General features: G+C 40.7%; 2 protein-coding genes across 2 annotated transcripts; both read right to left on the reverse strand.

Moving 5' to 3' along the window:
- Positions 1–267: 267 nt before the first annotated feature.
- On the reverse strand, positions 268–1,051 carry LOC141651796 (uncharacterized). The gene is made up of 2 exons (XM_074459491.1): positions 673–1,051; positions 268–335 (listed from the first exon to the last, which is right to left on the reverse strand). The coding sequence occupies exons 1-2, from the start codon at positions 1,049–1,051 to the stop codon at positions 268–270; spliced, it is 447 nt and encodes a 148-aa protein (XP_074315592.1).
- A 2,906-nt stretch (positions 1,052–3,957) lies between these two features.
- LOC141651797 (uncharacterized) lies at positions 3,958–4,434 on the reverse strand. The gene has a single exon (XM_074459493.1). It carries the CDS (start codon positions 4,432–4,434, stop codon positions 3,958–3,960), a length of 477 nt encoding a protein of 158 aa, XP_074315594.1.
- Positions 4,435–26,270: the final 21,836 nt, after the last annotated feature.

Genomic DNA, 26,270 nt, shown 5'->3' on the forward strand with positions numbered 1-26,270 from the left:
ATTTTATTCATGACATAAAATATGTTATCACTAGGATTAGCTGACTGGAGCATACCTTCATTGAATGTTTCTGACTAACAAGGAATGTTGCGTTCCTTGTGGTTCCAGACGTTTGAAATCCGTGCGTGCACCCATTGATCTACGACATAGCTATGGAATTACTGAGTTAACGTTAAGGTATGGGTGGTCTTAGTATGCCGAACCCTGCGCGCTACCTCGGCGTATGCTCTCCAGGTGGCTTGACTTAAGATAAACGTCTTCGTAGCCTCACATGGCAGGGGCTGGACCCTCAAAGTGTGCCTCATCTGATAAGTAACCAACATTAGTACCAAAGCCTTTTTTCGTAGAAGCATTATAAAGTCCAAAGTAGTGCAAATTACCTGGTGCTATCTCATGGTGTTCCAGGGCAACACCTGGATCCAGGAAGCCACAGCCTGGGCTACTTGGTTTAAAAACGACTCTTTCTGACTTCAAAAAAGAAAAACTAAAAGAAAAAAGTTTTTTGAAACACACTAACACCTAAAGCATATACTAACCCCCACCCCCTTTTTTTGTTTTTTTTTTTGCTTCACGGACTTTCGAAATGTCCTTTGTACACTAAAGTTTTGGCACTTTGTCAGACAAAGTACCGTTTTAAGTGACGTATGTTCCAGGGTTTATCCAGGATCTGACCGTGCATGGTCATCAACCTGTATGCCTCATTCTTGATAATGCTTTCGACCTGATATGGCCCTTCCCATTTGTAGGCAAACTTGCCTGCTTTGTGGTTCTTGGTATTTTCGAATACCCTTCTGAGTACTAGGTCCCCTACTTCAAGGGTCCTGATCTTAACATTCTTGTTATATGTCCTTGCTACGGATTGTTTATATGATGCCATACGTATGTAATCACTTTCTCGCAGCTCATCAACTGTATCCAGGCTCCTGGCCATTTCAACTTTGTTCTGTTCTGCCGTCTGACAACCGTATCTGTGCGTGGGTACCAGAACTTCTGAGGGTATCACTGCCTCCGCTCCGTATACAAGGCTAAACGGAGTTTGACCTGTTGCCATTTTTGGCGTTGTTCTGTCTGACCAGAGTACCAGTGGTAGTTCATCTGCCCATTTTCCCCCCAACTCTTCCAGCCGTTTTCTGAGGTTCTCCACAATGATTTTATTGCTGGACTCGGCTTGGCCGTTGGTTTATGGACATCTGGGGGCTGACTTTCTCAGTGTTATGTTCCATCGTGCACAGAAGCCCTCGGTGTTACCTGATATGAACTGGGACCCATTATCGCATATGATCTCAGATGGTATCCCAAATTTGCTTATGATGTTGCGCTTGATGAAAGAGATCACCTGCTGCTCTTTCACCTCTGTCATTGCCTCTGCTTCAATCCACTTTGAGAAGTAGTCGGTCTTAACTAGCATATATACTCTGTTTCTCGGAGCCCAGGCGCTTATCGACTATGTCCATGCCCCACATCATGAATGGTCATGGAGAGATAATCGGATGCATTGGTTCTGTTTGGTGGTGGATTCTTTGGAGCCGCCTTTTGACATGACTCACAGCGTTTGGCATGATTTACGGCGTCTGCGCGCATGGTGGGCCAGAAATACCCCTGTCTCAAGATTTTGTTTGACAGACTTTGCCCTCCAGCGTGGTTCGCGCATTCTCCACTGTGCACATCTTGCAGTACTGTTTCTGCTTCCTCTTTGCTTAAGCACCTGAGGCATGGTCCTGCCAATGACTTTCTGAAGAGAATATTATCAATCATGATATATCTGGAAGCTTTTATTCTGAAACTTTATGCTTTCTTTCTGTCTTCAGGGAGTGTCCCATCCCTTAGCCAATTTAGGTATGGAACCCTCCAATCTGCATCCTGCTGTCCCACTGTGGAAACCAGCGTTCTGGCTCCCTGTGCACACTGTATGTGTACATCCTTTTTTACTGGATCCTGATCTGGCTCCTTCTGGATGGCTGGGGTCAACACATGGGTAATCGGTATGTTTGACAGTTCTGTGGGCTGGAAGGTTGCCCCCAACGTTGCCAGGGCGTCTGCCTCCACGTTCTGATCCCGTGGCACCTGAGTTATCTTGAATGTCCTAAACTTTGATTTTTGCTCTGTGGCTATCTTCAAATAGGCTATCATCTTCGAATCTCGTGCCACATATTCGTTGTTCACATGATTTACCACAAGTAAGGAGTCACTATACACCCTCAGGTTCCTTACCTTGAGCCCTGACGCCATCTGCATCCCAAGTATAAGGGCTTCATACTCGGCCTCGTTGTTGGTTGCCTTGAATTCACACCTAATAGCTTGTACTATCATATCTCCTTTAGGAGATCGCAGAACCAAACCCACACCAGCCCCTCTTGCATTTGAGGCTCCGTCAATATACAGGGTCCATATCTCACCATCCTGACTCCCCATCATTGTCAGCATTCCTTCTTCTGCCTCCCCACGTGTAGCAGGGCAGAAGTCAGAGACGAAATCTGCTAGGGCTTGGGATTTTATCGCCGTTCTGGGTTCGAATTGCAAGTCATAGCCACTAAGATGTACCGACCATTTAGTCATTCTGCCCGAAAGTTCAGGCTTCCTCATAATAGTCTTTAGCGGGTAGTTGGTTATTACATGGATGGTATGAGATTCAAAAATACGGCATGATTTATAAGAAGCAGTAACCAAAGCTAATGCTAGTTTCTCAAAGGAAGTGTACCTGGTCTCTGCAGGAAGCAGAGACTTGCTAATGTAATACACGGGGTGCTGCACTCCTTCTTGCTCTTTGACCAAGACTGCACTTACAGCTGCTTCCGTGACGGATAGGTACAGGAATAGTGGCTCCCCTTGCTCCGGCTTTACGAGTAGCGGCGGCGTGCTTAGGTAGCTTTTAAGTTCCGCGAATGCTTTTTCATGTTCTTTAGTCCACTCGAATTTCTGACTCTTCCTCAGTATATCATAGAACAACTTGCACCTGTCTGAAGCCCTTGATATGAACCTGTTTAGGGCCGCCACCTTCCCCGACCTTTGTACATCCTTTGGCTTTTGGGGAGATTCCAGCTGGAGTATTGCTTTTATCTGTTCCTTGCTTGCTTCAATTCCCCTCTGGGTCACCATATACCCTAAGAATTTTCCTGAAGATACCCCAAACGAGCACTTGGATGGATTAAGTTTCATTTTAAACTCCCTTAACGTCTGGAAGGTATCTGCCAAGTGCTCCATGTGCATTTCTGCTTTTCTAGACTTCACCACCATGTCGTCGATGTATACTTCCATGGTCTTTCCTATTTGCTGCTTGAACATTTTATTTACCAACCGTTGATAAGTGGACCCGGCGTTCTTTAGGCCAAAGGGCATGACCTTGTAACAATATATGCCTCTTTCCGACATGAATGCTGTTTTCTCTTGATCTTGTGGATGCATCTTGATCTGATTATAGCCGCTCCATGCGTCGAGGAAAGTGAGTACCTCGTGTCCCGCAGTAGCGTCCACCATTGCATCGATATGTGGCAGTGGAAAAGGGTCCTTGGGACAAGCTTTATTTAGATCTGTGAAATCTACGCACACCCTCCATTTGCCGTTCTTCTTGGGCACCACTACCACATTAGAGAGCCACTGAGGGTAGCTAACTTCCCTGATCTTATCTGCTGCCAAGAGACTATCTACTTCTTTGTTAATGACCTCATTTCGTTCTGCCGTAAATTTTCTTCTCTTCTGCTGTACCGGAGTGCAGCTTGGGTTCACGCTCAATTTATGCGAAATAACGGACGGGTCTATACCCACCATATCATTGTAGGACCAAGCGAAGCAATCCATGTTGTTTTTGAGAAATTGAATCAGCTGGCTGCGTAGCTCTTCACTGCAAGTTGCTCCAATCAACACTGTCCTATCCGGGTGTTCCTCCTCCAGGTGTATCTGGTCTAGCTCCTCCGAGGGAGGCTCCTTGTATTCTGTCGAGGTGCCCCGGTCCTGTAATTGCTATGAGGGGAGCTTGGTTGTAGCCTTGAGGGCTTGGGTATAGCAGTTTCTGGATTCCTCTCGATCTCCTTTTATCGTAACCGTGCCCCATGGTGTTGGGAACTTGAGACACTGATGATATGTTGAAGGCACCGCCTTCATCTGATGCAGCCACGGTCTTCCTAGTATCACGTTGTAGGTGGTTGGACCTTCGATTACTAGGTATCTAACTAGTTTATTAACTCCTTCAATATATGTTGGGATGGTTATCTCACCCACTGAATGCGCGGTCTCCCCACTGAATCCCACCAGGGGCACAGATTTCTTTATCAGGTTTTCTTTATCGAAACCCATGGTTTTGAGGGTTTCGAGCATGATAAGGTTCACAGAGCTCCCTGTATCTACCAATGCTTTCCGTACGGTGCAATTGCCAATGGATAACGTTATAGTTAGGGCATCGTCGTGCTGCTCTGCGCCGCTTTCTATGTCGGGTCTCATCGAACGTTCACGGGGTAAATTGCTCGCTTACTGTACCAAGTTTCGGATGATCCCCTTTACTTAGGTGGTTTTCCTTTTGGCGCGGAATATGTCAAACCTATTTAGCTCGAGATCCACTTTGTTATCACGTTAATAATCTTCGTGCATATAGGTGGAGTGGAAGGAAGCACCGATTCTTGCTTCTCTTCTATCCCGCTTGCCCCACGTGATAACAGGTGGTCCAAGTTTCCCTTGCGTACTGGAACTTCACCTCCTCCCCAACCTCGTAGCAATCTTCGTCTCGTCCCGTGACCTATGTCCGGTGCCATTCACACCTCTTGCTGCTGTCTCTGTCGTCGTTTGGTCGATCCTGAGTGGGAGGCTTTGGCCACCTCACCTGATCACCCAGGCTTCTGAGTGCTTTCAACAACCCCTATATTCCCGTGTTGAATCCGTATTCATATAGCTTAGGAGGATGCGGAGAGTCGTCAATTTGCTGAATTTTTTCTGCTATTCTGCTGATATTAGGTCTGCTGTACGGCTTAACTCTGTCGTCTTTCTTTTCTGGTCGAATTTCCTGCTTGTCTTGTCGAAGCTTGCTATACCCTTTCTAGCCTGTATATCTTCTTCCAACCTTAACGCTGCAATAGCTCTCTGCTGGACTTCCTCGAATCTCTCACAAGGATACATCGTTAATTCTTTGTAGAGGTTTGATTCCTTATCCAAGCCCTGCCTGAAGGCGTTGATGGCTGTGGACATATCACAGCCTCGTATTGAGACTTTTTCTGCATTGAACCTAGTGACGTAGTCTTTGATTGACTCACCTATCTCCTGAACGATCCTGTATAGATCACTTGGTTGCTTGGGTGTTCTCCGACTGCTGGAGAACTGTTGGTTAAAAGCGTTGACCAGATCGGCGAATGAAGATATGGTCCCGTTAGGTAAGCCGACGAACCATTGTAATGCTGCTCCGGTTAGGGTTGAACCAAATCCTTTACACATACATGCCTCTTTTGAGGTTCCCGTGGCAGTGGTAACCATCATTTTCTGCTTGAATTGACTGATATGATCACAGGGGTCTTTAGTTCCATCGAAGAGGGTCATCGTTGGGACGCTAAATCCTTTTGGTAAGGCCACTGTAGCTATATCGTCAGTAAATGGTGAGTCAGCATAGCTTTCTGGTGCAGCCATCTGCATAGGCAGAGGCATTCCTGGGACCCTCCGGAGGAGGCTCCATAGTTCCTGGTACTGCTGTTCTATGTATGTCTCTCTCCCGGTGGGTCGCAGATGCTCCTGTGACTGACGTTCTACTCCTCGTATGAAGTTTTGCTGTTCCAGGACTTCTGTTTGACGCGCCTGCGATGTTGCTGTCGCCGGAGTGCCTTCCCAGGTATACTCAACTTGATTCGTAACTGGCGTCCTGGTTATTGGGACCGCAACTGTAGCCCTGCTTCTCTGCTGTCCCACCGCGCCTGATGTGGGTGTAGGCTCTTGACGTGCTGGTTCCTCGTCTGGTGTTAATGCCCCCAGTCCTATTGGGACCAGGCCTCCTCTTGGCTGTGGTGTTCCATCCATGTCCAGCCTGAGTGCTACTTCGCGTGGTAATACCCGTGTCTGCCTTCGATCCCCACTTTCTCCTGGCGGCCTTCCAGATCTGTCTCCTTGCATCCAAGGGGCCGAACTAGCGGCCTGGCTCCTTAACTTGTTGATCTGCGCTCGGAGGAGATTGTTGTCCTCTTCCATCTGGGATCTCATGCTTCTATTTTCGCTCTGCATAGTCCTGATGGTCCTGGCTAATGTGTCCAACCCGCTTATCATGATGCTGGTGGGACTCGGAGGAGCCTGAATCTGTTGCCTGGGTTGTGCTCCTCTTTCTGACTGCATGACTCCCTGCTGTCCCTGAGCGACTCCTGGATCTCTAATCTGAGCCCTTCCCAAAGATGGGCTTGCTGCTGCCTGGGAACTCTGACTTTGCTTGGCTGCTGGTATCTGAGCAGCAGTGGTGGTCCGAACCGAAGTTGTACGTGTTGCCGCTGCTGCCGAGGGAGATGGTACTTGTGTTGCTGTTGAGGGGGGCGGTACCTGTGTTGCTGGTACAACGCGGACGCTGCCTGAGGTGGTTTCCTTGTGTCCGGACATGTTTTGACTGTTGAGTAGACTAACTAACGAAGACGACCACTATGCCCCACGGTGGGCGCCAAACTGTTTTGGTAAATTTCTACCAATTTAGGGTTAAAGTGGTCTTAGCGTTAGGTCTATGTTATAATTTGAATGATTGTTGTTTGTTATCCTGTATGAGCGACGTAAGCAAAGAACACAAGCAATTTTGGTGACGCGGAAAACCCGATGTGGGAAACAACCGCGGGGGGAGACGGAATCCCACCAATATTTTCACTCTAATTCGGGAGGAAATACACTTCGTACGGTTGCTATGAGTGCTAGGGTGTAGTTCTCGTATTTTCTGATGATCTTTCTTCTTTGCATTGAAGCTCTTTATATAGGGGAGCTCGTTGGGCTAGGGTTTCTTGCTTTCCCTCCAAGTTATTCCTAATTTGATACTGGGTAGGACTTTCCTATTCCGGACCTCGCAAGATGTTCGACTCTCACAAGCTTCTCCCGCGTAGATCAAAGCCCACATTCTGCGCTGCTTGCTGATGCTGGCACCCTGACTCCCTGATATCCTGCATTCCGTAACGCTTCCAGGCCTGCTGCCCCAAGTCAGCCCATATCCAGATTTTGGGCCTAACACTACCATTGAAGACGGCAGTCTTATAAGACGATTAAACCAAGTTTCACTTATAAAAAAAATCACAATTTTGGCCATGAGCGCCCCAAAATGCAAAAATTAAGATGAACTTTCAAGAATAAATTTTCACATGAAAGACAAAGTCTATTACCAACAACAAGGTTAGGTCATTGTTGATCAACTAAACCCAACAACAGACACAAAAATCAAATTATCGACTCAAGAACACGAGTTTTCAAGCCCGTCCATGGGGGGCAAAACTCCAACATAAATTTTTTTTTCGACCTTTTTGACCACTTTAATAATGCATAAAGTCAATTACCACCATGAATTGAACAAAATCATGCAATTACTTGTTAAAACTTGAATAAACATGTGTGGATCCAACCAAAATCAAGTCGGGAAAAGGAAGAAGGTCAACACGTTTCGATGGTCAAATTTGAGAAGACGAATGAAGAAAAGTGGAGTAGCAAGGTTAATCCAAACAACAATTCATAAAATGAAGCTTTGAAATTAATTTAGGACAAATTGATGTCGAAGTCATGAGGTTTGAGGTAGAAATGAAGAAAATAAGATAGAGAAAAGCAAAAATTTTCACGAGTTTTTCAGCTCATCAGACCCACTCGGTCGAGTACTGAGGGCGCTCGGTCGAGTGACAGGTTACCCGGCCGAGTGCCAAATTTTCCAGAAGTTTTTCAGTTTTTGGAACTTGCCCACTTGGTCGAGTGACCAGCCCACTCGGTCGAGTACTGCCCTACTCGGTTGAGTGTGGCCTCGTACTCACTCGAGTGATCATTTACGGCTTTCAGCTATCGATTAAATTGAACTATGATATTCCTTGCATCACAAAGAAAGGTTCGGGAGTCCATCGACCCTCGGTGACCCATTCCGAGTTAGCTCATACAGCATTATACTCACCGTCTTCACACATTACCTCCATACTCAGAACCACTCTACTAACAATCATCAACATTCATGCCTTAACGATAACACTAACAAGTTTAAACACGCATATGGTTTATCTATATCCCAAGATTCGGGACTAACGTCCCTTATACCAACACACACCAATTGCTTCTAAAACATGTTATACACATTAGTCTACTCATCCATCTTTCACATATTATCATTTACCACACAAACCTATATATCATGCCACAAACTCAACAAAATCGTAACACACATATAATCATTCAACATATCACGTCACGTTTTCCAACTCATAACCACCCACGTAGTACAAACTGAAACAATAGGATCTAGTTTGAGATGAGGGATCCTACTCACCCAAAACTGACCTCCTAATACACTCAAGTCGGGTTCATTTTATTAGACACTCCTAGATTCATTTTGGTTCATTGGTTTAGGTTCCAAAATCGTCGCTCTGATACCACTTTGTAACACCCCAACTATTCGGCCAAGATAATTGGAGCGTTACAATCTCGGTTTCCCGAGGTAGTGTTTCAAAACTACGATAAAAGAACATTTTATAAATAGACATAATGTTTAGTGAATTACAGAAATGTAAACAAATGAATAAATGAAATACAACTCGTCTATGACTATGTCATCTACCTAGTGACTATGTACTCGACTCCAAAGTCCGTAGCGCGGCCCGAATCCGGATCACGTCAACAAGCAAACCTGTACTTAACCTGCTCCCCATATGATCGTAAATATCATATGGATCGACAGAGGTCACCCCGGAAATAGGTGACAATTACACAGACAGACAAACATCTGTTTCAATAAATATAAAGTGATGTAAAATATACTCGAAACTATGGAATAGAAGGTCTTGTGAACTATTCATTTTAGATTAATAAGTGTGCAGCGGAATTTAAACTGTTTATTTTGGTTTTTATATGATTTTTGAACGAAAATAATAAAGGATATTACGTGATCACTCTCTCCTCCCTCGCAAGGAACTTGATTGCAACGCACGACTGGTTTTTGTGACTCTCACCTCGCAAGGATCAACTCACACTCTAATCTCTCCTTCGCAAGAAAGAAATAAAACACTCAAAGCTCGAAAGCAATAAGTAACAAGAAAACTTTTATTAATTCTCAAACTCAATGTGTATGTAAAAACTGAATACATAAGACCCTATTTATAATAAATAGAAACCGACCTCCATTCCCTAGACTTCCCTAAATCGTCCTAAACTGATTAAGGAAACCGACCCATAATATGGCAAATTCCCTTATTAAAATCTTGCTAAGATTAGGAAAGAAAGAATAAAGAAATAACAATACTACCTTAAATTTATTGACTAGAATTAGGAAAGCAAAAATAAGGAAACTAATAATCCTAGACACCACCAGAACCGACCTTGACACTCCTTGGTTGGCGTGTTGACTAGACGGACTCCAACCCGTCTTCCTTGCTTCTCCATGCTATCATATTCACGATACTTGAGCCCATTTTGAAACCTTCAGAAATGTGAGTTACATTTCGACTAATCAAGACTTCATTTTCATTTTCTTCAAGCGCTCCTGCATCAATCTCCCCTTGTATTTGAGAATTTGACCTCAAATTTTCGTCATCTAAGTATGGTGACAAATCCCCAACATTGAATGTCGCACTTACACCTCCATACTCACTTGGCAATTCTAGCTTGTAGGCATTAGTCCCATAGCCCTCAAGTATCTTGAATGGTCCATCGGCTCTCGGCATCAACTTATTCTTCCTCTTGGATGGAAGACGTTCCTTCCTCAAGTGTAACCATACTAAGTCTCCAACTTTGAAAACAAGTTGTTTTCGATGCTTATTCGCTTTCTCTTTGTATATAGAATTGGCTTTCTTGATTTGTGCCTTAACTTGTTCACAAACTCGAAAAAATGCAGCTTGTCTTTCCTTTGCTTCGAAACTCATAACATCCTTCTTTGGTATAGGAACCAAATCAATAGGAAGATACGGATTCACCCCATAAACAATCTCGAATGGTGATCTTCCAGTAGTCATTGATGGCGTGCGATTATATGCAAACTCAGCATGAGCTAACTTAACATCCCAATCTTTTGTATTCTTGCTAACCAAACCTCTTAACAAGCTTCTTAAAGTTCTATTAGTCACCTCGGTTTGTCCATCTGTTTGTGGATGATGAGAAAAACTGAATAATAACTTCGTTCCAACGAATCTCCATAATGTCTTCCAAAAGTAGCTTAAGAACTTAACATCTCGATCTGACACAATAGTAAGTGGAATACCATGTAATCGAACAGTCTCTTTATAATAAAGTTCAGCAACATTGGTAGCATCATCGGTTTTATGACATGGGATGAAATACGCCATCTTTGAAAATCAATCCACAACAACCATAATCGAATCCTTTCCTCTTTTAGTTCTAGGTAAACCAAGTATAAAGTCCATACTGACTTCATTCCACGGTTGTGTTGGTACGGGCAGGGGCGTATAAAGTCCCTTATTGAACGTACTCTTTGCCTTTTGGCACACCACACACTTAGCCACGATCTCTTGCACATCTTTGCTCATCTTTGGCCAATAAAAATGCTCACTCACAATGTCATTAGTCTTGTTCACTCCAAAGTGTCCAGCTATTACACCACCATGAGCTTCACGAACCAAAACTCTCGAATCGAACCATTAGGAATACATAGTCGATTGCCTCTGAATAGATAACCGTCTTGAACAGTATATAACTCTGTTGGCTCAATAATCTCCTTAGAAAACTCTGGATCAGTTTTGTACAGTTCCTTGATATGTTCAAATTCAAGTATTCTCCCATCTAACTCTATAAATAAAGTATGTCTTCGAGACAACGCATCAGCAACAATATTAGAAGCTCCCGTCTTATACTTTGATGAAAAAGTAAAAGATTGTAGAAACTCAACCCATTTGGCATGTCTTGGATTTAACTTTTGTTGCCCATGAATATGCTTCAATGCTTCATGATCCGAATATAATACAAATGGGTTAGGTCGCAAATAATGACCCCAATGATCCAACGCTCTCACAATTGCATAGAACTCCTTATCATAAGTCGAGTAATTCAAGCGAGCACTGATACTGTCGTTTTGTACCAAAAATAAACCTAATTAAAACTAACAAAGAAGCTAGTGGTAAGCAGGGTCGATCTCCACAGGGAGGCAAGATATCTGTTAAAGGTTCGTCTATTAGGGTCACAAAATGGGGGGTTTGATTATTGATTTCTAAACTAAATAAGGATTAAAGGAAAGAGAGATTAAACAAGAGTAATAAATATAGAAAATATAATAAAGATGATCAAATAAGAGAAAGCATGCCAGGATTTCGGTTCACCATGGTAGTCTATCGACTCAGCTGCAAATAGCCTAGACAATCTACTGTGAGACGGATACAGGAAAGGTCCTTCCGGTCCACTTTCTATCCTAGATTTCCACTAACTTAACTTCCATCCTCATTAGGGTAGTCTCCTGTTCATAGCAGGTCTATTTAATCCAATCTTCCGATCCAGGAGTAAATTTAACCAGATTAAAGGTAACTTAGAAGCGTGCACTCAACTAAGTTGATATTACAGTTAAATTGCTATGGGTACAAGTTCTCACAAATAAATCATTTAGTCTATTTGCTACATCGTCACAATCCTACCATGGATTCCCTAATCCCGACATTAAAGGGATTAGCTACTCATATTACTAATGGCATGAACAATAATAATAATGAATTTACTAATTAGAGACATAATGAAATAACAATAATTTAGCATAAACTGGTTAGGGCAGAAATAATTAAGAGATAAACAAGAATTAAAGCAAAGAACAATAAGATTAAGAAAAATAAGGAGAGAATGATTACAATCTCAAGCAATCCGGCGTAGAGAACAATCTAAAATCCAAGCAAGAGATTAAAGGAAAGGAGAATAAGTTTACAGTCAAGAGTACGAAGGAATGATTAGAGAGTTCTAAGGTGATAAAAAACGTACTAATGACCTAATTAGCGAAAGCTTAAATAGGAAAATAAAAGGTTTAACGAAATAAAACTAATCACGGGTCACTAAGCTCGCATAATACCAAAAACCTCTCGATCGACTGATATAAAACCACTCGATCGAGGTCTTCATCAGTTAATCCTCTCGATCGAGCCAAAATACCTCTCGATCGAGGACATCCAAAAATCAGCATTTCGATCGAGTAACTAAAAGTTCTCGATCGACCTCTCGTGTCCTCCAAACCACTCGATCGAACTAAAAGACTTCTCGATCGAGTGCTTTTCTTCATATCAGCCTCTCAAGTTGACTTTGACTGCTTCGTTGACCACCCTTCACGCACTCCAAGCCATAATTCTCGCTCTAACACTCTCGTCTCCTCAATATGCATGCTAAATAGGACGAAAAGAGTACGGTTTCACCACTTTCAGGTTCATTTATGCAATTCAAACAAAACAAACCAAAGTAGCCAATTCGGGGCATTTTGAGACACAAAACGGTGTAGAAATGCATAGAAATACGTGCAAAATAAGACTAAAAAGGCTATATAAAATGCACGTATCAAATCTCCCCAAACCGAACCTTTACTCGTCCTCGAGTAAACTAAATGCAAACTAATGGAACGGAAATGAAAGCTCAGAGCTAGCTATAACTTGTCTACTTGAACCAATTTAATGCAACAGAAATCAACAGTCATAGCTACAACGGTCAACACGCAAACGAATTATAAGATGTCCATAAATAAAGCTGACCTATCGACCTTGCAAGACCAACAAAATCGGACTCTCACGTGGTCACTCTTCTCTCATGAAGCAAAGGGTGAATTATATATGTATAAGAGAGAAAGAGAAACAGACACTCACCTAAACTGCGACCTACATAACATGCATGCAACAAAAATGATAGACGATTCAAGTACTATGCATACACTCCAACCAACAATGTCCGTCACAGCCGAGGGCTTACAAATAGTATGGAAGAGTGAGGCTCAGGTAAGAAAGGCAAAACAAATTATGGGATTGTGAAGGTAAAGCGTCAAGCTAGCTCCTAAACAAGACCATATAAAACCATCCGAATCTCAACTGACTGAAAATAAAGCACAAGTTCCCTTCATGGCACACATCTCACTAACCAAATACACTATCTCCTCAAAAATATATGAATAAGAACAAAGGAGTATACCGTCACAAACTTCCCATTTTTAAAACGGTCTCATTTCCAATTCCAACCAACCTTTTCAATTTTTTTTTCTTTTCTTTTTTTTCTTTCTTTTTCACGTGAATTCAACTCTTTTTTTTTTCATTTTGTTTTTTCTTTCACGTCTCTTTTTTTCCTTTTCATGTCTTTTTTCTCATTTTTCATCCTTTGTCCTTCTTCATTTTCCACCAACTCCAACAATAAAATCGAGCCAAACTCGCAACATGGATCAACATACCACAAATGACACACTAAACTAGCTTGACTGGGCAGGCTTAGTTTTGGGTGTAGCTAATGGGTCAAAAAGGCTAAATTTGGCTTAAATGGAGCTAAACGGGTGAAAAATATAAGAAAGGGAAATTTGCAAGCACCTCCCTGCATGTGACACCGACCACAAACCCGAATGTATGCAACTGACAAGAAATCGAATGTCATGAATGTGCAAAAATGATAAACATGTTATGCAAGGAGTACTACTCTCAATTCCTATGTAAACCGGTCATGAATGTCACGAGTTATATGGCTCTAAATCTTAGAAATTATAGAGTAGGTTGCCAATTTATCAGGTCAAGTCTACACGGTCAGCTAAATTTGAACAAAAACTCGTAGATATGCGTAAGACTCAGCTAAGAACTGTCAATAAAGTGCAAGGCTCAAGTAAAAATGACAAGTTACAGTGCAATATTGTTGGGTTCCTTATGTTGATGATAACATGCCCATTTGATTTGTGTCATCTTAGTTTACCTTTTCAGGATATATGATCATATCAAGCATGGATTAAGAAGTGTTGAAGTTGTTATTAATCCCATTGTAATAAGTCAAGTGTCATCTAATGTACAAGTGAGAAAGTAGAGTATATTAGAGTAATAGAAACAGTCCAGACGACTGTTGCTTTTACAAGTAAACAGCTGCTTGGATTGTTGCCACAACTCGAGAAACTTGAAGTCCCTTTTTATCTTTCAAAAGCCTTTCACGTGACTCATATTTTTCAAAGATAGAAATCAGATTTTTATTAAGGAGGTAGTCTTCGATAAAGAGTGGTTTGAATTATTATTTTCAAAATGTTTCCTCTTTATGCAAATTCAACCCTTTGGCTCTTTAAGAAAACAAAGAATGCTTTTTGCCATTTTAGTGTTAACTTGTCATCATGTGACTTGTCTTTTCTCTCTTTGTTTTCTGAATTTGCATGAGCTTTTAAGGATATCTTTCAAACCATCTTTCCCTATTCTTGCCTTTGCAAAAGAGCCCTTTTTGGTGCAAGTGTTGGGTGGTTGCTATTGCCCTTCACATGTGAGCTCTTTGACCCTTCAAAACCCTAGCAACCCCTTCACTCACCTCCTCTATATAAACCGTGCCTCTCCTTCATAAAACCTAAGACTTTTCTGAAATAATTCTTTCATGTTTGAAAATTGTTTTTAAAAGCTTAAAATCGTGTTTATTTGCAAAATCCTTTAAAAGTCTTCAAGTGTCTTCAAGTTGTTACAGTCGTGGCTACTGTTGCTTTTCTATACTAAACTCTCTTGCTTATGAATTGTTGATCTTGTAAAAGTTGTCCATTTCTATTCTTTGTTAAGAATGTGTTAGTGGAAACTTGATCCTATAACATTCTAAGTGTGTTAGTAGAGTTTAGGACGGAGTAGTCTTTAACTCTTGACAACCGGAGTAGGTTGTGAGTTGGCAACCGGAGTAGGTTGTGAGTTGGCAACCGGAGTAGGTTGCGAGTTAGCTTTTCATAAGAACGGAGTAGTTCTTGTACTAGCTTTACAACCGGAGTAGGTTGGTGTCTTTTATTGTAAGGGTCTTTTAGTTGTCGGAGTAGATCACTAAAAGAAAAGCAATAAAAAGGTAGATTGGACGTAGGCACTTGAGTATTTGCCGAACCAATTCAAAAATCTCGTGTTCATTGTTTTTACTTTATTTCCGCTGCAATTTACTTTGTTTGTTTGTTTTGCTTTGCTTAACCTTAGAAGTAATGATTCATCATCTTTGTCGCATTTGGTCTGCAGTCATATTCCACAAACTGAGACAAATAGATACAGTCAGAACGATTGTTGCTTTCATACTTCAGCAAACATTCATCGTGATACTTGTTCAATATTTCAATATTATTCAAAGTATCTTCTCATCTCTTTTGTCCTCGTAACTCACTTTAATTCAATAAAGTTGGAGTTATAATTTTTTTAAAATAGTACCTAATTCACCCCCTCCCCCTCTTAGGTACTTGAATCCATAAACTCAACAATTGGTATCAGAGCCTCGTGCTCTTGATCGAGGCTAACCGCCTTAGAGTTTGATTCGTGGGTAATGGATTCCGAGAAACACTCCAAGATCCCGGTCTTTACCGGTTCGAATTTTGGATGGTGGAAACTCAAAATGGAACATTACATCAAAAGTATCGATTATCAATGTTGGAACATCATCCAAAATGGACCTCTTGCCATTGAGGAAACCGATATTCTTAACGGTTTCACCAAGACAAAAGAGGAAAGAAATTACAATGAGAACGACTTCAAGCTTGCCGAAAAGAATTCCAAAGCAATGTCGATTCTTCAACGTTGTGTTGGTGAGGGGGAAGTTAGTCGAATCTCCGGGTGTCCTACGGCAAAATCTATTTGGGATTCCCTTGTACTTGCATATGAAGGGACGTCCCAAGTAAGAAAACACCGTATTGACCTTCTCATGCAACAATATGAGATGTTTAGAATGTCAAAGGACGAGTCTTTAAATACTTTCTCTTCACGTTTTTCTTGTATTATTAATGAGCTTAAAAGTCTAGGAAGGAATTTCGAGTCCGAGGACATCATTCGAAAAATCCTTCGTAGTCTAACCCCTAAATGGCAACCTAAAGTCACCGCCATAGAGGAAGCTAAAGACTTGTCAACCCTATCTCTTCATGAACTAATGGGATCACTAATGGCTCACGAGTTTAACCTCGATAAGCATTCTAGTGAGTCATCAAAGGGAAAGAGTCTCGCCCTCACATCTTCTCCAAGTGATGAAGAAGATGAGGAGGAAGACGAGTTTGCCATGTTCACAAGGAACTTAGCCGGGTTGGTCAATGGACAAGGTAACAAAAGGTTCACTAATAATTACTTGAAAAAACGCTTTCCTAAGAAACGACCTACCTCCACCGTGGGATGCTTTAAATGTGGTGATAAAACTCATCAAATTAAAGAATGTCCCAAGTGGGAAGAAATCAAATCTAAGGAAAGAAGAGAAAAGGTTAAAAAGGACTATAAACATAGAGTCATGAGTGCTATATGGGGAATGTCCGACTCCGAGGAAGATGAGGAACTCATCGAGGAGGAACTTGAGGCTAAAATGTGTCTTGCAAATCATGGTAAAGAAAAAGTCTCAAAAACCTCAAAACTTGAACACTTAAGATGCCTCATGGCTAACCCCGACGATTTCGACTCCGATTCCGACAACGAGGTAAATCATCTAAAGGCCAAGGCTAGAACTTACTCCAAAGAGAAAGTATGTAAGCTTCTTGACCAACTTTTTGATAAGTGTCGGTCTCAAACTAATAAGCTTGATATAATGCAAAATGAGATTGAGGAAATTGCTCAAGAGAACTTTAATCTGAAAAATGAACTAAAAGCAACAGACTGCGTCACTGTCACATCTGAGGCATATAATGAAGTTAAAAGAGTCAACAAGTTAAACAAACATTTGACTAAAGAACTTGAGCGTCTTAGGTTGACCCCACGGATGTCTCGACCTTGAAAATGTCAACACTACTTTGGTGATGCAAGTTTCCTCTCTAACCAAGGAACGTGATGATATTTTGAAGGACAAAGATGCTCTTGAAAATGAGATCTATGACTTTGTAGTTGAAGTTGTAGACTTAAGAGAAACAGTGTCTAAGACTGTTGCTTCTGACCATGATTTAGACAAGTTTAAAAGAAAGAGTGAATGGTTGGAAAATGAAAATGAGTGTCTTAAGAGTGAGGTTGTTTGTCTCAAGAATGAAATAGAAGATCTCCATGATAGGCTTACTTTCTTTCAAAAAGGTATGCCCGAATGTAGCACTTCTAGGTCTTCTCCTCACCATAGATCCGATGAAGTCGTTGATCTAAGCAAAAGACTTGACGAGATGACATCTAAATATGAAGAGTCCAAAGAAAGAATCATATATCTCGTGTCTAAACTCAACAATCACACCCATGACTTCATTGTTGAGAAAAGATTGTCCATAGAAAGTGTTAACAATGATGAACTCAAGAGAGAAAAAGAAAAGAATTTACATCTTCTCTCTAGGGTTAAAGACTTGACCAATGAACTTGTTAATGCTAAGAACATCACTGAAAAATGGGAAGGAAGTCAAACCGTGTTAAACTTCCTCACGAATCAAACCAAGAAATGTGATAAAGTTGCTGGTTTGGGGTTCAAATGGAACAATGGGATCGATTGTTGCATCCGAAGCCTAAAAACGATTTTAGAGGAAGGAAGTATGTAGGTCTTCCCGAATACATCATTTGCAATTATTGTGGTGACAATGGTCATGTTTTTAATGGATGTACAAAACGATTTAATGACATTGACAAGAACACCAATACATTAAAAGAAATGAACATTAAGAAAGACACCACAAGTTATGTTGATCACAAAAAGGGACCCAAATTCATTTGGGTTCCTAAACTCAAAAACTAATCTTGTGTAAGGCTTGGTGAGAGGCGGCCGCAATTGGTACTTGGATAGTGGATGCTCTCGTCACATGACGGGTGATAGAAGCCAATTCCTCTCACTTAAAGCATATGATGGTGGCACGGTAAGGTTTGGTGACAACAAGAAAGGTGAAGTAATTGGTATTGGAAAAGTTGGTAAGTCATCCTTACTTTGTGTCAACAATGTGCGGCTTGTCAAAGGTTTGAAACATAATCTCCTTAGCATTTCTCAACTTTGTGATAAGGGTAATGTTGTTGAATTTCGTGCCAATATGTGTCGAATTTTTGATGCCACTACTAATGAACTAATACTCGAAGGAAGACGTATCAAAGATGTTTACTTAACTAATTTGAACTCTTTATCCGGTCACACCATGTCTTGCATGAGCGTAATGAACAATGATCCTTGGTTATGGCATAAAAGGTTTGGTCATGTTAGTACAAAAACTCTTAATACCCTTAAAAGACTTGACTTAGTTGAAGGCATTCCTAATATAAAATTTGATTTTGATAAAGTATGTGATAAATGTGCTAGAGGTAAACATGTTAAAAGTTCCTTTAAATCCAAAAGAATTATGAGTACATCTCAACCTTTGCAACTTTTACATATCGACTTATGTGGACCAATGAGAACTAGAAGTAGAGGTGGTAGTCGTTATGTGTGTGTCATTGTTGATGATTACTCTAGGTTCGTTTGGGCACTCTTCCTAAGCTCTAAGGATGAGACATTTGATGAGTTTCTAATTTGGTTAAGAAAGATTCAAAATAAACTTGGTTTAAAACTTGTTTTAATGAGAACCGATCATGGAACCGAATTCGAAAACTCATCATTTGGTGCTTATTGTGATGACAATGGTGTAGACCATAACTTCTCGGCTCCTAGAACCCCACAACAAAATGGTGTGGTTGAAAGGATGAATAGAACCCTTGAAGGAATGGCTAGAACAATGTTATTATCTAGTAAGTTGCCTAAAAACTTTTAAAAGCGGTAAATACCGCTTGCTACATTCATAATCGTGTCATGATAAGGAGTATATTGAATAAAACTCCCTATGAGTCGCTACGTGGAAGAAAACCCAACATTTCATATTTTAGATGTTTTGGAAGCAAATGTTTTGTTCATAACAATGGTAAAAACAATTTGGGTAAGTTCGATCCACGTAGTGATGAAGGAGTATTTATTGGGTACTCCGATCATAGTAAGGCCTATAAAGTTTACAATAAACGAACCTTGTTAATTGAAGAAAGCATCCATGTCATTTTTGATGAATCTAGTGTGCTTGGACAGGTACAAAACATGGATGATGATGATGAGGATGAGGATGATGAGTTTGAGATTGGTCTTGTTCGAAAAGACTTCGTGTTCACGGATGAAGAAGCTCCCAAAGACTGAATTGCAAAACAGACACGAGACTGTCACCTTCAAAGGAGATCAGCAACTCGGGGGGAACACGTAGCACCTCTCGATTCTTCTCTCGGAAGCAACAGACCCAACGATCGTTGCATCCACCTCCGAATCAAGTAACCCAAAACAAGTGAGGATGAAGAACCTTCCAGGCCAATAGAAACTTGATCACATGATGATGATCTTTGTTGAGGGGGAACAAGAAACCATTGTTCCAAAGAAGTGGAAACATCAAAGCTCTCATCCACTCACTAATCTCACAAGTGATCTCAACTCGGGAATTCGAACAAGATCATCCGTCAACAATCTCGCTCATCTCAATGAGTATTGTGCCCACAATGCCTTCCTATCTCAAATTGAACCTTCAAATGTAACAGTCGCCTTGACTGATGCAGATTGGTTGCTTGCTATGCAAGAAGAGCTCAATCAATTCAAAATAAACGAGGTATGGCACTTAGTCCCTAGACCGCCTAATCGTACCGTCATTGGTACTAGGTGGGTCTTTCGCAACAATCTTGATGACTCGGGAGAAATTGTAAGGAACAAAGCTAGACTAGTGGTGCAAGGTTATAACCAACAAGAGGGTATTGATTACGATGAAACCTATGCACCGGTAGCTAGACTTGAGGCCATACGATTACTTATAGCTTTTGCGGCTCACAAAGGCATTAAACTCTTCCAAATGGATGTCAAAACCGCTTTCTTAAATGGATATTTGGAAGAAGATGTCTTTGTAGAGCAACCACCGGGTTTTGAGAACAATGACTTGCCTAACCATGTTTTCAAATTAGACAAAGCTCTTTATGGTTTAAAACAAGCACCAAGATGTTGGTATGATAGATTGTCTAAATTTCTTATTGAAAATGGTTTTAAACGAGGCTCCGTTGACAAAACATTGTTCTTGAAGCAACAGTCCAGTGAACTGTTGGTTGTACAAGTATATGTTGATGACATTATATTTGGTGCAACAAGTGAACTCCTTTACTTATATTTTTCGGAACTAATGAAATCGGAGTTTGAAATGAGCATGATGGGTGAGCTAGGATTCTTCCTTGGGCTCCAAATTAAGCAATCAAAGGATGGAATCATGATCCATCAACAAAAGTATATTAAGGAAATGCTTAAGAAATTTGGGATGACTAACGGTAAGCCTCATGATACACCTATGGTAGCCGGGTCCAAATTGGACAAAGATGAACTCGGTAAGAATGTTAGTGATAAGGTGTATAGAGGTATGATAGGCTCACTTCTTTACTTGACCGCAAGTCGTCCCGACATTCTCTTTAGTGTTTGTTTATGTGCTAGGTTCCAAGCAAATCCGAAAGAATCACATTTCAAAGGCGTTAAACGAATTCTTCGGTATTTGATTGGAACACAAAATCTTTACCTATGGTACCCTTTACATTGTCCTTTTGATCTTATAGGCTTTTCGGATGCGGACTATGCGGGGTGCACGGTGGATAGAAAGAGTACCTCCGGAATTGCAACGTTCTTGGGTCCTTGCTTGACCTCTTGGGCCTCAAAGAAACAAAACACGGTAGCTCTTTCTACGGCCGAAAGTGAGTACGTTAGTGCGGCACATTGTTGTTCTCAACTCCTTTGGGTAAAACAACAACTCTTGGATTTTGGTATTATTTTTGACTCCATTCCTTTAATGTGTGATAATACGAGTGCAATAAATATTTCCAAAAAATCCTATTCAACACTCTAAAACCAAACATATTGATATTCGTCACCATTTTATTCGTGATCATGTTGAAAAAGGACATATTAAACTTATCTTTTGCAAAACCGAAAATCAAATTGCCGATATTTTTACTAAGCCACTTGCAAGAGAACATTTTCAGAAATTTAGACTAGAAATTGGGTTAATTAATAGCTTGTGATTGTTAGTATGAGTTCTACAAATTTCCTTAATTGATTAAATTAAATTTGGATATATGTTATTAAGTGTTCTAAGTGCATTGAAATCATGTTTAGACCAAAAATTGACACCGTATTTGTGAGTCGGTAATCACTCAACCTCATATCTAAATTTACGTTTATTATATGCTACCTTGTGTTTTTATTTTGAGTGATTAAATTTGCTTAGTTGGGCCAACCACCTCACTTACCACATTTATTGGGCCATTAATTCCATCAACCCACCACCTATTCTTATCCGCCCAAACCGTCTAACCCACCATCTCTTCATCTTCCTAATCTTACCAAATCACCTACCCTAACCCACCATGGTAAAAACATCCTTTAACACAACCATACCCATCAAACCCACAAAAATTACCTCACCACCTGTCACATCAAACCCACCGACATCAACAACTCCAACAATGACTTCACAAAAAATCTCCTACGCCTTCCCTCCACAAACCTCAACCTCGACTCCATCTCCATCACCTCAACCAAACCCAAACCAGCCTAACCCTCTCCCAAATCCTCCTTCCACTGATCCTCCATCATCCGACGACATCCCTATCTCCACTATGGTAGGACGGCGCACGCAAGGTGGTCGAAAGAAAAGCTCTACTATTCCAAGCTCTTCCTCTGAACCAGTGATTGTTGAAGATGTTGAAGAAGAAACCGAGTTTGACTTGAATGAGAATCCCTCTAAGTCCGGTGAGTCTGACCCGACTCCGGCGAAAAAGAACAACAAAAGGAAAGAAAAGGCCTCTTCATCCCATTTACCCCCAATTTCAGAAAATGTTGAACAAAGTAACATCGAAAACCCCATTGTTGATACTCCAATTGAAAATCCTAGTGAACCTCCCCAGAAAAAATCGAAACCATTGAAGAAAAAGCTTGTGTACCTTTCTCCCTTTGATCCGGTCTCCCTAACCTCGAAATGGGACTTGGCCATTGTTTGGGATCATCTTGAAAGTATTGACCTCCCTACCTCCATTTACAAAAACTGTGAAAGGTTGATGAACATCAAAGCAATCCACTCTCCTCGGGTTTACAACCAAACATGGTTCGAGCCGCCTGCTTTTCACTCAGTCCGTGACATGGTCTTAGCTCAAGGTTGGGAAACATTATTGGAAATGCGTGAACCGGTCTTTGTGAGTGAGGTGATTCAGTTCTTTGCAACGGTACGGGTTGATAAATCTGGTGAATCTCTTACGGCTAAGGTGAATGGTAAGCCTCTTAAACTGTCTCAGTCTGATTTCGCAACCGCCCTTGATATTCCAGTCGGAGGTTATGACAAACTCCCTTCCGAAACTTGGGTTGCTTTACCTTATGCCTCACCTCTTAGTGTTACTCAAACCGTGTGTCCCAAAGCTGTCTCTCCTGGTCCAATTAGCAATACCCAAATCCCACCTCCTCTTCGTATCATTTTCAATATGCTTTGTCGCTCTATTTATCCCTCGGCTGATAGGGGAAAACTCACCATAGCCCAACAATACCTTATTTATCACATTGCTACCCATAAAAAGGTGAACCTAGTCGGGTTAATGTTTAAACGTTTTCAACTCATTTCGACCAAGCTTCGTCGACCTTCTTCTAGCATGATTCACTTACCCTATGGAATGTGGTTATCGGTTGTGCTCAAGGCACAAGGGGTTTTAGTGAATACTAGCTTGGGTTCGTTGGATATGTGTGATGTTATGAGTGATGGGCAAATGGGGAAGATGTTTATCAAAATTGAAAATGATGAATTAATTTCGGTGAAAATTAAGAAGGACCCGGAGGTTGGGTCATCAAGTCAAGTGAATAAGGGTGGTATGCGGGAAGTGCTTAATGCCGTGGCTGAGCTGAGTGCGTGGCTTAAGGAAGATGCTCGTCAAAAGGACCTGGCAATCTCGGCCCTTGCTTCTACTATGGACCTCATCCGTGGTGAGGTGGATATCATTTCCACCCTTGTGTCAACAAAAGAGGTTGGTGATGATGCTCATGTGGATGATGATCCTTTGGGTAGTGGCTCGGATGGTGAACAAGCCTCCTCCCCTTAGCCTTTCCCCTCCCTCTCGGCCTATTAACCTTTTACCCGTGCCCTTTCATTTTGTTCCACCCGTGTTGTGCCCTTCTAAGACAATATTTTCGTTGCTTGTTATCTTGACATTTGGTGGTGTATTTTAAACTATCTTTAGCCATGTTGAACTTTGATTAACTTATGTTTAATCTTTGTTTATGTTGACCTTGTTACCTTGTCACGATTACATGTGTCTTTTTGTGTTTTCTTGTGAATTATTTGCACTCTAATGCTTTTAACATCCCTATCCGTTTGATGATGTCAAGAGGGGGAAAAGGTAAACTCATGCTCTTAATCTCTTTGCATATTGATTAACTAATGTCTTGTCTAACCTTCTTAGTCTTGAATCTTGTTTTGGGGCAATGTAAAATTGTCATGGTAGTTTGATTCTAGCTTTTGCCTTAGGTAAGGTAATATTGTCCCTTCTCTCATGTGATCTTGCTTGCTTAAAAACTTGAATCAAGGTGTTTACATTGCTTATACATTCATTTGGGGCTTGTCATCATCAAAGGGGGAATTTGTTGGGTTCCTTATGTTGATGATAACATGCCCATTTGATTTGTGTCATCTTAGTTTACCTTTTCAGGATATATGATCATATCAAGCATGGATTAAGAAGTGTTGAAGTTGTTATTAATCCCATTATAATAAGTCAAGTGTCATCTAATGTACAAGTGAGAAAGTAGAGTATATTAGAGTAATAGAAACAGTCCAGACGACTGTTGCTTTTACAAGTAAACAGCTGCTTGGATTGTTGCCACAACTCGAGAAACTTGAAGTCCCTTTTTATCTTTCAAAAGCCTTTCACGTGACTCATATTTTTCAAAGATAAAAATCAGATTTTTATTAAGGAGGTAGTCTTCAATAAAGAGTGGTTTGAATTATTATTTTCAAAATGTTTCCTCTTTATGCAAATTCAACCCTTTGGCTCTTTAAGAAAACAAAGAATGCTTTTTGCCATTTTAGTGTTAACTTGTCATCATGTGACTTGTCTTTTCTCTCTTTGTTTTCTGAATTTGCATGAGCTTTTAAGGATATCTTTCAAACCATCTTTCCCTATTCTTGCCTTTGCAAAAGAGCCCTTTTTGGTGCAAGTGTTGGGTGGTTGCTATTGCCCTTCACATGTGAGGTCTTTGACCCTTCAAAACCCTAGCAACCCTTTCACTCACCTCCTCTATATAAACCGTGCCTCTCCTTCATAAAACCTAAGACTTTTCTGAAATAATTCTTTCATGTTTGCAAATTGTTTTTAAAAGCTTAAAATCGTGTTTATTTGCAAAATCCTTTAAAAGTCTTCAAGTGTCTTCAAGTTGTTACAGTCGTGGCTACTGTTGCTTTTCTATACTAAACTCTCTTGCTTATGAATTGTTGATCTTGTAAAAGTTGTCCATTTCTATTCTTTGTTAAGAATGTGTTAGTGGAAACTTGATCCTATAACATTCTAAGTGTGTTAGTAGAGTTTAGGACGGAGTAATCTTTAACTCTTGACAACCGGAGTAGGTTGTGAGTTGGCAACCGGAGTAGGTTGCGAGTTAGCTTGTCATAAGAACGGAGTAGTTCTTGTACTAGCTTTACAACCGGAGTAGGTTAGTGTCTTTTATTGTAAGGGTCTTTTAGTTGTCGGAGTAGATCACTAAAAGAAAAGCAATAAAAAGGTAGATTGGACGTAGGCACTTGAGTATTTGCCGAACCAATTCAAAAATCTCGTGTTCATTGTTTTTACTTTATTTCCGCTGCAATTTACTTTGTTTGTTTGTTTTGCTTTGCTTAACCTTAGAAGTAACAGTGATTCATCATCTTTTGTCACATTTGGTCTGCAGTCATATTCCACAAACTGAGACAAATAGATACAGTCAGAACGATTGTTGCTTTCATACTTCAGCAAACATTCATCGTGATACTTGTTCAATCTTTCAATATTATTCAAAGTATCTTCTCATCTCTTTTGTCCTCGTAACTCACTTTAATTCAATAAAGTTGGAGTTATAATTTTTTTAAAATAGTACCTAATTCACCCCCTCCCCCTCTTAGGTACTTGAATCCATAAACTCAACAAATATCATCACGGAAATCAATCGTTCCGACTCAACCTATATGCAAAATGAAACGTGAATATTTTATTAATTTTTTGAAATTTTCTAATTTTTTGGATTTTTATGATTTTTGAAATAAATGAAAACAATGCAAGCAGAAAATACAAACGTGAATGCAAAAACAAATGCAAATGCAGACTTAAAGGATGCAATACCCTCCCCAAACCAAAATGGACAACGCCCTCGTTGTCCTCCAGCATACACCAGCAGATATATATGGGGGAACGGGAAAATACAACCAATAAATGTATGAAAAACAATAAATAAAAAGGAGACAAAAAGAAATAAAAGAGGAACTGGATCGGAAAAAAGAGGGATTCTAGTTGTAAGATATCTAATGAAACCGTCGCTGGAATTGGAAAATAACATTTTTGAGATTGACAATGACCATGCTTTTTATACTCTTTGGGATTCAGATTTTCTGAACTCAAGATCTAAGAGTGCGTTTCCTATTTGATCCCTTTTAATTCCATATTCGAAGCCAGTAACGGTATTTCATTTTGAAAGTTAGCTGGATAGCTGACCCTAATAGTCCGTTCTTACAAATAAAGGGAACATTTTTTTTTCTCTTAATTAAAGGGATTCCCCGCTAAATGGGGTAAGCGGTATGCTTAAATATCAATTACCCATTAAAGATAGATGATACAACGGAAGTTCCAGTCCCGGTTGAAGCTGATCATAGCATAGACAGAGGGAGGACAACTGTATGGACCGACGGACTTACCAGTCTTGATCGTTACAAAGGACGATGCTACCACATCGAGCCGAAATATGGTTGAAAGAAAAAATCTCTATTTGGCCAGGAACCAGATTTGAACTGGTGACACGAGGATTTTCAGTCCTCTGCTCTACCA

This window comes from Silene latifolia, chromosome 4 (assembly GCF_048544455.1).
Source record: "Silene latifolia isolate original U9 population chromosome 4, ASM4854445v1, whole genome shotgun sequence".
NCBI classification, from domain to species: domain Eukaryota; kingdom Viridiplantae; phylum Streptophyta; class Magnoliopsida; order Caryophyllales; family Caryophyllaceae; genus Silene; species Silene latifolia.

What these genes read in the sequence shown, in the direction of transcription:
- LOC141651796 (XM_074459491.1), bottom strand. Translation starts at nt 1,051, where the DNA reads ATGGCAACAGGTCAAACTCCGTTTAGCCTTGTATACGGAGCGGAGGCA. An exon ending in CAGGTTGATGACCATGCACG is followed by an intron (nt 336 to 672) that starts GTCAGATCCTGG and finishes CTACGAAAAAAG; the next exon opens with GCTTTGGTACTAATGTTGGT.
- LOC141651797 (XM_074459493.1), bottom strand. Translation starts at nt 4,434, where the DNA reads ATGAGACCCGACATAGAAAGCGGCGCAGAGCAGCACGACGATGCCCTA.